The sequence below is a fragment of the Oratosquilla oratoria genome, chromosome 3 (assembly GCF_046742065.1).
Source record: "Oratosquilla oratoria isolate Oo_2021 chromosome 3, ASM4674206v1, whole genome shotgun sequence".
NCBI classification, from domain to species: Eukaryota; Metazoa; Arthropoda; class Malacostraca; order Stomatopoda; family Squillidae; genus Oratosquilla; species Oratosquilla oratoria.
Window position 1 is genome coordinate 36,309,919 of NC_134779.1, and position 12,298 is coordinate 36,322,216.

Genomic DNA, 12,298 nt, shown 5'->3' on the forward strand with positions numbered 1-12,298 from the left:
TGATAATAAGTTGTGTGAAAAAGACAGGTTGGGTCAGTGGCATAGCTAGTGCTTTTGCTGCCCGGGGCTGCCCTCATGTTTGCCGCCCCTTCTCACAAGGAATTCAATAATTCAATATTACAAATGCACATTAACTTCTTAAAGGATATATATATATATGTGTGTGTGTGTTTGATTAACAGTTGATGTTGATATATCCTAAGGAATGATTTAATACTAATGATTATTCATTAAGATCTTTATTTCACCATACAAGGACCAAAAATGCCGCCCCTCAAAAAGTGCCGCCCGGGGCGGACCACCCCTACCGCCCCCCCTTAGCTACGCCACTGGGTTGGGTCAAATATTTTTAGATATATATTGGCAGATAGCTTAGTTTCAGACCTGGAGGATCATGTGTAATGAATCTGCATTTACTCCAGAGTAGTTGGTTTAGTACAAGAGAGAGCTGAATAGGTTGTGTGTATATTTTTATCTAGAGAAAGTCTTTGGTAAAATACCTCACTAGCAACTAATATAGAAATTGAAGCATATCCAAGGACTTTAAGGAAAACTCATTAAAAGGATAAATTACCCAGAAAATTGGCACATGTGAACACTAAAAGAAAATTTCTGGATAAAGAGAAGTAACTAGTAGAGTCCCCATAGGATCAATACTGGCACCTGTAGGCCCAGTGTTCTTGATTAGTGTAAATGATATGATAGAAGGAATGATAAATTACACTAATGTGTTTGCAGGTGATGCAGAGGTCATGAGGAAAATAAAGGGTAAATACTGAATTGCTTTAAAAAGATGTAGAATATATAATAAGTGAAGTAAAGATGTAATGAATATCAGTGCCAAAAAATGCAGAATATTGAAAATGGGCAAAAGTACAAATGGTTTGAAAAAAAAAAATTATTTGTTCAATAACATTTACAAGAGTGAAAGATGAAAAAAATTATGGAGCTGGTCATGGATTAGTTACTGGACATTAACAAGATTGTGGGAGAGATATATAGTCTATTGGTAAACATAGGGTTGGCTTTTCAATATATGAATGAAAAGATGATGAAAATAAAAAATCAATAAAAACCTAATCCAACCCATATTAGAATCTGCAGTAGTGATGTGATCTCTTCACAAAATAAAGGATACAAACAAAATTAAGAGAATGTAAAGAGCCATAACGAAATTGAGCCCCAGCCTAACAGATAAGTCATGTAAGGAAAAATAAGTAATAAATTTGCCATCATTGAAAGAAAGAAGAGAGATGACAAAATTGTAGTTTTCAGATCAATAAATGAAGTGTTTAAATTTTGACACAAATATTGCATCATAGATTTTGAGCAGTCGCCCACTCTTTTCATATTTTTGGTGAGAATCTTTCTGTAGAGCAATTGTCCCACAAAAAATACTGCATCGTGTTCTATGTTCTACGCTTTGCAATTTATCTATTTATCAATCTATTTGTTTTACCTTGGGTTTTGAGATGTAGGTCTGTGTTTGTATGAGGATGTGTGTATGTTTTTATTAAATGCATTGGCTATACCCTTATTGATAAAAGAGTGTATACCTAGGTTTCTTAATCCAACACTCGCCAACCGCCACTTATGCTGACGTTTGGGCTTAGGACACAGACCCATTCCGGGAATTGGCCCAGGGCATAAATCACCACCAATTCCCGAAGTTGGTTCATGTCCTGGGTCCAAACGTCCGGACAAGTGGCGGTTAGCCAGTGTTCCGTGGATCAAGAGACCTAAGTGTACTGGTATTGCGTTCGTATATATGAATACGCACGTGCCCCAGTGTTCAAGTAGGCTGTACCGCGCACGGGTGCGTGCCTAGTGAGAATCAGCTATTTGTCTTTATTCCAGATTGGTTGGCGCGTCTCGAGGTTTTGGGAGGGACGGCTGCATCTTCTACAGGAGACGCCCTATGTGCAGACAGGGGGGTTGCTGGTGCGCTGTCGGGAGCAGGAGGTGGCGGGGGAGGAGGAGGAGGAAGTGGAGGTGGTGTTGTTGGTAGCACGGGAATCGGAAAAGTGCATGGACGTAACGTCCAGAGTACGTTCGCCTCACTAGGGGCTCTCGGAGCTTTCAAAGAAGGTTGCATCGGGGGTGTCGTTAACGGAGGAGGCGGGGGTGGGGGAGGTGGTGGTGCTGGAGGAGGAGGAGGAGCGGGCATGATCCTTGGGCTTGGAGGTGCGGCTGGCGTGGAGAGCGAGGGGCGTTTGGTGGCCTGTCCCGTGTGCGGCAAGCGGGTGCAATTTTCCTACCTCAACCTCCACCTCAAACGCACGCACGACTCCGTGGAGGTGCGCTGCCCGCTTTGCGCCAAGGTGTTTAAGAACAAACACAGCCTTGGTGTGCACCAGGCCCGCTACCATCCAAAGACCTCGGCTACACATGCCTTCCTTCTTCCTCCACCACCACCGTACTCGTCGTCCTCCATGTCCACGACCTTCTCCCTGTCTTCGACATCCACGTCTTCCCCGAGTGCTGGGAGGTCGTCTGCTGTTGTTGTATGTCCTCCTGGAAACAGTGGTGCTACGTACAGTAACAACAGTCTGTCTTCGTCTCCGTTACCATCGTCGATATCACTTTCGTCTGTGACTCCTCACTTAAGTTCCTCCTCCTCCTCTTCCTCGTCCTCCTCGTCCTCGTCCTCCTCCACGCCGGGGTCTTCCGGAAGTCACCCGATGATGTCCCACGGGAGTTCCGAATCGTCCTCAGAAGCCTTCCATTCCCATCCATCACTCTCGGCGCCAAAAGCCTCACCTATCATGTCACCCGAAGATTACATATCATCCCACACGATAGCCACTGCCAACACGACCACGCCAACAGTCTTAGAACAACACCCTGACCCCCACTACCCCCACGGACACCACCAACAACAGCAGCAGCCTCAGCAGGCGCAGTCACCTGCTACCAGCTCTCACCACGTCACCCTGTGCAGCCCTCCCTCGTACTTGAGTCCTTCCCAGCACCTGCTCGTGGCCCCGCCCGCCTCAACTCACGCCCTCCACCATCCGCCCTAAACAGGTACGATCTCCTCACCTGACCTCCTTATACGTCAATTTTAGGGGTCTTGTGCTTGTCTCTCAGTTGCTGGTGGGCGTGCCTTTAGCTGTCCATGTGGCCTGGGTCGCTGCTGACGAAAGTCGTGTTGATGTCTGCTTATGCTTTTGTATGTATGTGTGTGTGCTTGTGTGCCGGCATTTCTTCTTGTGTTTTGCTTTTGTGTGACGACCGTGTAAGCACTTGTGGTACTAAATCGACATTAGTATCAGGTTGTTTCCGTTTTTATTTATTAATTTATTTATTTATGTATTTATTTATTGTAAATCAAAGGGTCATGTTTGGGAAGGCCCGACGACTGTGCCACCCACCCCGTTGTAAACATTATTAAGTCACAGCATATAAATCAGACCGTTTCAGTCAGTTGCCGAGTTATATGGCGTTCTGACGACCACAGGGAAATTTGTGACCAAGTAAGATGTTTCTTAATGTTTGCATTGAGTGTAGATAAAAAAAGACAAACATGGAATTCAAACTAAGCATGGTGGATAGAGAGCCAAGAAGACTCGTTGTTCTTTGAGACAAGTTGTGTAACGTGCATCTACCACAGGGAACAAGAACAGGCAGACACCAATTTACCTAGACATGGAGTCTGTACGGAAGCACAATTTTTGAGAATAAGAGAAACACCATTCGTATCATAAGTTTTCTTATTGTCAAGGACAAATAATGATAGAAACAACATCTATGGAAGAAATATGAATTAGAAACATTAATTAAGCAGGGTGATCTAGTGGGGGGGGGGAGCAGAAATGTATGGCACTAAAGGGGTGGAAGAGAAAATGAAAAAGGTGACAAAAAATTGGGTAACATAAAGTGAAAATAAACGAAATACCATGCTTAATATTACCTCACCATATAAACTGACCATATGGACTGGTGCAAAATATTGAAGACACCAAAACTTGTTTGTGTTACATAAAAGTGTAAAAGTTCCATTTTGAAATGCATGATACAGAAATTTGCTTGCATGGTGGAATGTGCAAACGGAAGTATGGAGAAAAATGTCGACAAAAGTTTGCATAATTGAACATAACTGAAGTGTTCATTCTCTGAAGACACTTTTGCAAGGAGCTTGGGGAAATATCCTTTTTTAACATTTTCATTTTGTTTATTCTCATTTTAATTGTATTGGTTGATTTCTTCTAAAATACATCAATACAGCGGATGTCATGTACGTAGCCAGAGTGGAGATGGTGGCTATGTAACCTATACATTGGACCACCACGGTGCAGTGGTACAGTTCTGGACCGCTAATTTAGGAATTTGAGTTCGAATCCTGCCCAGAGCTGAAAATTTCAGCATCGCTGCATTTCGAGCCGGCACTCCAGCACTGATGGGCAAGGAGTTGTGTGTGTGTAAATTCGAAACATTACCCATAGATCGGGACATGTATGAGCTCCGATCTCATTCGGGAGGGTAATACTCGTAGATGTAGATCATGTGATCTAAGACATACACGAACGCACACACACGTACACATATGCACACACAGTAAATTTTTCTGGCTTTGTCCATGACGACAAAACATGCCGTATTTGTCTGCAATATTGTTCAGAAATTGATATTGTGAGAACCAAATACTGCACGGTAATAGTGAAGCAAGCAAGAGATGGCATTGAACACAATATATTGTTTGATTTCTAATACGCCACCTAGGAAATAAAATATCGTGGCGACAGCAGAAAAAAATACCATCCAGCACGGAAAATTTTAATAACTCAGAAATGAGACTATGAGCCATTTTAAGTAATTGGCGAAATTTTGAATTTTTAGGGAAAGTAGTGGGTGGAATCTAGAATTTTTACGAAAAAAAGTGATTTGTCAGATTGAATGGGTTACAGTAAGATTATTTACTGAAACATTTTGTCTGTATGTGATGTGTGGAATCACACATCCTAGGGATTAAAAGATACTGTGCATTCGTATCTTCGACAAAAGTGAATTTTTTATAACCATTTGAGAACTTCCAATCTTATACGTCGTTCAGTAAAACAAAAATATTCTGAATGTAGTAAGAGAAAATGCTACTTGTGCATTGCTCATTGGATATATGTACTTTTTCATTTTACTAAAAGCGTCATTACAATGGGTTATTTTTCCTCCGACAATTGGAGCAGATTTGCTTTCGGGAAGACATCTGATATGCTGGAGGAAAATCGTTTTCCTTCAGCAGATCAAATGACATTTTATGTAAATTGTCGAGAAAACAGAATATTTTTCCAAAGTGATTTTACAGCGGAAAAAGTTCTGGATGTAAGCGTTACCCCCGAATAATTGGAGGTTGAAGAAAAAATAGCCCAGTGTGATATCGCGTGGTTGTGAGAACATCGCGAAATAGCTTGAGGCGACTTGAGACAGTTAGTCGGGTGCCAGCGATGTCGTTCGTAGAAATCTCTTAGTCAAACCTATATTTTTCAAACCTTTATATTTTAATTTCCGTATCCACGTGTACTATCTCAACAAAGGCAACTTGTTTGATTTTTTTGTTTATAAATGTAAAACAAAGGCAGCGCTTTTCTGCTCGCAGCGAGTTCTCGACGTAGAACAGACATGTTGCTGATGTAGGCGACATTAATAGTGTAAGCATTCCCTTGTATTTTGTAGTTGTATAAGTAATTGTAGAATGCTTGGTGTATGGATTATTAGGGCTGCATGTCGAAGTATTCTAGAAAATTAATTGTTTAGCTAGATTTAATGTTGCATGCATCGGTGCCTGCATAGTTTGTTTCTTTGGTAGAAAATAGTAATAATGCATGAATTGCTAAGTTAAGCAAGTTTTAGTTTGTCATTATCTGAACCACGGGGATATTGGAAGGCAAATCTAGATATGGCTTCAGTTTATTATGCAATATAGTTGTTTTGGCGGATATGAAGGTGATATCCTCACACACACACACACACACACACACACACACACACACACACACACACACACACACACACACACACACACACACACACACAAACATATACGTGCGTCAGCTTTTAGAATTGCTTGAATGTTTTAACCCAAGGTAAGGCCACAAGGAAATTCATAACAAGGTATGAATGTTGAAAAAAGACAGGATTCCATGAGTGTATATAATTTCCTGTATGTTAAATTTAGATACACACACGCACACAGCATCACCCATAGATCGGTCATATATGAGCTCTGAGCTCTCTTTCGGGAGGGAAATAGCTGTCGATCACGAGTCCGACATGTGATCCAAGACCATGGTAAGTCGCACTCACGTACTCACTTGAGCGCGCGCCAGCTTGCTGGTGTAGTGGTACTGAGCTTACCTGGTGACTCAGCTGTCCAAGGTCGATCCCCGCCCAGGGCTGAAAAACATCTCATTATCAGCTGATACCTCACTCTGTTGGGCAATGTGTTAGGTATGTGTGTGTGTGTGTGTGTGTGTGTGTGTGTGTGTGTGTGTGTGTGTGTGTGTGTGTGTGTGAGAATGTGAATGAGTGTGTGCCTGTGTGTGTGTGTGTGTGTGTGTGTGTGTGTGTGTGTGTGTGTGTGTGTGTGTGTGTGTGTGTGTGTGTGTGTGTGTGTGTGTGTGTGTGTGTGTGTGTGTGTGTGTGTGTGTGTGTGTGTGTGTGTATGCGTGTGTGTATGTATGTGTGTGTGTGTGTGTGTGTGTGTGTGTGTGTGTGTGTGTGTGTGTGTGTGTGTGTGTGTGTGAGAGAGAGAGAGAGAGAGAGAGAGAGTGCGTGTGCATGCGTAAAGTCAGAGCGTTACCCATAGATCGTACCATACATGAACTCTGAGCTCTCATCCGGGAGGGTACCAGCTACCGATCACGAGTCGAACCCGTGATCCAAGACCATTATGGTGAATCCGACCCAACAGTACTACTTTTCTCATTGCCATTTCCTCGTTCTTTGCAGGGTTCGACATGAGCAGGACCTTCGACTTGATAGCTGCCGGCGCCTTTGGTGGTCAGTTCGAGGCTGGGGAAGTCCCCGGGGGGATTGGAAGCATCTTCGAGGGCGTGGGTGGCGCCCCGTGGCGGAGGTCGGGTGGTGACGGGGGACCTGATGACGGGTACGTCCCCTGCCCGCAATGTCAGAAGCCCATCACGTCGTACAACCTGAACCGCCACGTCAAGATGGTCCATTCGACCATGGAGAGGGCCACGTGCGCGCTCTGCAACAAGCAGTTCAAAAATAAATACTCCTTGGCCACCCACGTCCATCGACAGCACTCTGAGCATGCGCCTGGAAGCGTGCATCGCCAGCCACCGCCACCGCCACCACCACCACCACCACCGGCATGTCATCCCATCTTCCGTCACTCGCAGACACAGGGGCAAACCTCCCAAAGTGGTCAACCGCAACCGCAGCAGCAGCAGCAGCAGCAGCAGCAGCAGCAGCATCAACCACAGCAGCAAAGACCACACCCATCCCAGAACACAGACCACCCACATCAGATGTCCCCCCAGCAGCGTCGCCCAAGACAACAGCAACAACAACAGTCCTCTGGTCAGGAACCACGGAACCTCACGACAGTTATCCTTTCCCCAGCGCAACACACCCAGCCTGCCCGCCTCCAGCACCATCCTCATCGCGTGCCCTCGCCAGCGTCAGGAGCGACGGCGACGGTCATGCAGCGCCCGGAAGAGCTGGTTCAAGAGCGACATTGATACACGGCGCCACGTCTCTCCTGAAGGGGATTCTTTCAGAAGACGTGGGCGGGAGACGTGGCAACATTGCACTAGTAGACAGTGTACAGCTCAATGTGTGTGTGTGTGTGTGTGTGTGTGTATGTGTGTGTGTGTGTGTGTGTGTGTGTGTGTGTGTGTGTGTGTGTGTGTGTGTGTGTGTGTGTGTGTGTGCGCGCGCGCAGGAAAGGATCTGTTTATGGGATCCTGTCTCAGTATCCAGTGATCAAACTTTGCTTCATATTTGTCTTTATAATGTCCGTCTGGACTCTATTTTTCATTTATTCCACAAATTAATACATCTATACAGAAATTTTGTACTTAACATCCCTCAAACATTTCATTCTCTTGAGTTTTTGGTTATTTACACTTGATCTTTAGCTCCAAACAAAGATATCTTCTTTGTCAATTTTTTCTACACTTTTCAAAGATATAAAGATAAATCATGTCGCCTCTTTTTCTTATTTCTTACAGTGTGGATAATCCCAATTTGTTTAATCTCTCTTCGTTCAATCTCAGCTAGGCTAAGAGGAATTCTATTTTGTACTTTTTATTTTCTCTTATTTATTTATTTATTTTCATCTTTCCATTTGTGTTGGGACTACACTGCTACTGTATATTTCAATATGGAAGCGAACATATCACCTCTCTTCTTTTCTCTCGTGATGGCAGGTTTATACCTGGGAACTAGTTTGGTTGCTGCTTTTTGGATTATTTTTTATGTTATTTATATTCTTCACTTTCTGTGTGTACGTGTGTTTGTGTATGACAGGATTTATTATAATTTCGTAAGATCCGGCATAAGTGTGCGCGCACATGCGTGTATGCGTGTCTTTATTTATTTGGTTTACGTAATAGTATTAATTTCGCAATATCCCACTTTTGTATGCATATGCATAAAAGGTATCTGGTTGACCTAAAGCAACGTTGGGATTGGCCAAATAGGAGGCCCACGCCAAATATATGATGCTTACAGATCGCTAGAAGAATAAGATAAGTAAAATGTCAACAAAGAAGCTGGTTTACATGCTCAGAATACGAATAGTGCAACTAGATTTGGTGCCATATTGGATTGCCATGTAGAGCGACAGGATTATATTGTTGGGTAAGGGTAGAGGATCCTTTTTAGAAGGCGCTGTGGATAATCAGAATAGGATTCGATAAGGATTTCGTAGTTTTGAGGATTGTATCTTCAGAAGTTGGCTCATGGTGTGAAAAGGTGAGGTAGCAGTGGTATTTGTGAAGAATGTATGTAAGTACCTGAATTTATGTTTGATTATTGGCTGTGTCTGGACAGAAAGTGGATTAAGGTCTGGTACCTTCTCACTGGACCAAGATTTCAAACGGACGATTTGAAGTGTGGAGCGTACAAGTGAGTACAATAGTTTCTTCACACGGAACACAAATGTGACAAACATGATCGTGGCAACTTCATGGGGCAATCGGCCATATTAAAAAAAAAAAAACAATGCAAAGGACTGTTGGCTTTGTGATAACAAGATCTTGGCGCTCGTGGTACTTTGCATCGTGGAAAGGGGAAGATCGACGCTGATTGGCCGACTTGTGTGATATTGGAACGAATAAGCAACCGCCTTAACGAAGGGACCCATGGGATAAACCTTTTTGAACAGTGATCGTATAGATATTTGAAATTTACATATCTAGTGAAACTCTATCAACATCTTTATTAAAGAAATAGACAATAATCAAATACACATTTTTATGTGAAGAATAGACATGGTCATCTGAAAAAATCTAATAGAATAATTTTTCATGAAGACTTAACGCAAGTGTAGGTCCACATAAACTAGCATAAAAGTTAGTCTCGATGGAAATGCACTTTAGTTTGTGAAAGTTCCATTTTGATTATTGAAATAAAATGTGATAGTCAAGAAGACAGTCTAGAGTATACATTCTTTTCCACTTGATTTAAACAACGGATTCACATGTTATCGTATCATAAATCCAAATAAACAGCCATACACAATATTTAATATTTTCGTTTTGTTTCATCCACATATCGATAATCCTTCAAACTTCCATTTCACCTTATTCTTTTTAGTGCATGCAGAAGACTAGATTAATATTTAACAAATTCGTATGCAGATCGTTTTTAACTTCTTAAATTCACACACGTACAATGTCTGTACTTAATGATATAGAAAAACCCATGAGTTATTTTTTCCAAGACTTGGTGATTTCATACATACATATACCAAGGCTTTTCCCCCCTTACAAGGGAGGTAGCCAAAAAGGAAAAGGCATAAAATCATTCCCACCCATTCCATCCCTGAATACACTCCACTCCCCTCCACCCTCTTAGCACCTCCTGGATGACGGGTAATCCCTGCACCTTGTCCACTGCCCTGGGTCAGAAGCAGTGTCGCCAAACACAGCAAGGCCGCTTCATTAAATCGGCGACCCCCCCCTCTCCGTCCCCCCATGCATAAAAGGAGAAGACGGGGAGAAATCCCTTCGGGCTGCGTCAAAATTTTCTCACACATACTACCTCACCCCCCATCCCCCCGCCCATTCCACCTCATGCATCACAACAACATCCATATACAACCATTCTCCATTCACCCCTGTCTTCTGTCCTCTCCCGTCCTTCCTCAACAGACATTCCCCTCTTCCCCAAAGCCCCATTCACCCCATCCACCCACCTAATCCTAGGACGTCCCCTTATGTTCACTCCCTCCACATCTGCCTTCCATACCTCTTTTACTAGTCTTTCTTCACTCATTCTTTCCATGTGTCCAAACCATCCTAATACTCTTTCATCAACCCTATCTCCCAACTCCCTTTCCACCCCTGTTCTCCTCACCTCCTCATTTCTCACTCTATCTAGCCTAATAACCCCCATCATACTTCTCAGACACCTCATCTCAAACACATTCAAACTCCTTCTCTCTTCCTCTCTTATGTTCCATGTTTCTGCCCCATACAGTGCTGTTGGCACAATCACTCCTTCATACAGTCTCCTCTTAACATCCGTTCCCAAATGTCTATTCCTCATTACACTCTTCAATCCACCAAGGCATTTACTCGCTTCTCTCAATCTACATTCTACCTCCACCTTTTCCTGCCACATTTGCACCCAAGTATCTAAAACTATCCACTTCCTCCAGTCGCTCTCCCTTAATGCTCACTTCCAGTCTACTGCCACTTTCACCCCTTGTACATCTCATCACCTTACTTTTACCCACATTTATCTTTAGCATTCTTCTGTCACATACTCTCCCAAACTCTGTCACCAACTTCCTCAATCCCTCCTCCGATCGTGCCACAAGCGCAGTGTCGTCTGCAAACAACAGCTGGCTCACCTCCCACTTTTCTCCATTTTCTTTAACCATCTCCAACCCCTGACCCACTACCCTTGCATTTACCTCTCGCACTACCCCATCCATGTATACGTTGAACAGCCAGGGCGACATAACGCATCCTTGACGAAGTCCCACCTTTACCTCGAACCACTCACTCTCTCCATTTCTAATCCTGACACAAGCTCTACTACTCTCATAAAAACTCTTGACAGCTCCTAGAAGCTTTCCTCCTATCCCATATATCTGCATAACCTCCCACAGTGCCTTTCTGTCTACCCTATCGTAAGCCTTTTCCAGATCCATAAAAGCCCAAAAAACATCCTTCCCCTTTCCTATAGCTTTCTCACATATCTGTCTTACCACAAAGATCTGATCTACACAACCTCTACCCGTCCTAAAACCACACTGTTCCTCACCAATTACTCCCTCTGTTCCTCTCCTAATCCTCTCAATGAAGATCCTCCCATAAGCCTTCCCAACTACACTTAACAAGCTAATCCCTCTGAAACTACTACATTCACACTTGTCCCCTTTTCCCTTGTAAAGTGGGACTATACAGGCACTCTCCCAGTCCTCCGGCACTCTACCCTCTCTCCAGCAAACATTAAATAACCTCACCAACCCGTCCACCATCACTGTACCTCCTTTTTTTTTTTTAGACATTCTGTATGGCATCCATCCAGACCAGGTGCCTTACCCGCTTTCATCATCTTAACAACTGCCTTCACTTCATCCTTCCTTATTTCTCCTCCATTTTCCTCACTCATTACGGTCATTTTCTTAGCATTTCCCACTGCAACTATCTTTCCCTCCCTATCCTCCTTCACATTTAGCAACTCCCTAAAATATTCTGCCCATCTTCCCCTTACTGCCTTCTCTTCCATTATCATCTCTCCATCTGCACCTTTAAACCCTTTCTTCTCTACTTCATTCGCCTCCTCTTCCTCTCTTAATCTCTTTCCAAAACATCTTTTTATTACTTTCAAAATTTTCTGTCATACTCTTACCCCACTTCACATCTGCTCTCCTCTTTGCCTCCTTTACCTTTTGCTTTACTTCTCTTTTCTTTTCTTTGTACCTCTCATATGACTCCCTCGTCCTATTTTGTAACCAATCTGTGAAAGCTCGCTTCTCTTCTACAACCTTCTTTGTTTCCTCATCCCACCATTCACTACCCTTCCTTCTATTTCCTCCTGTCCTTCTTGTTCCACACACCATCCTTGCACACTTTGTGACTCCCTCCTTGAACCATCCCCA

The 12,298-nt window shown here is 43.4% G+C and overlaps 1 protein-coding gene across 1 annotated transcript in view; it reads left to right on the forward strand.

The window, feature by feature from the left end:
- Positions 1–9,723, forward strand: part of LOC143017692 (uncharacterized) — a 73,201-nt gene extending 63,478 nt beyond the window's left edge. The window contains exon 5 of the mRNA XM_076172443.1: positions 6,946–9,723. Within this exon, the coding sequence (XP_076028558.1) occupies positions 6,946–7,700 (755 nt within the window). The 3' untranslated portion in view covers positions 7,701–9,723. The remainder of the gene's footprint in view (positions 1–6,945) is intronic.
- Positions 9,724–12,298: the final 2,575 nt, after the last annotated feature.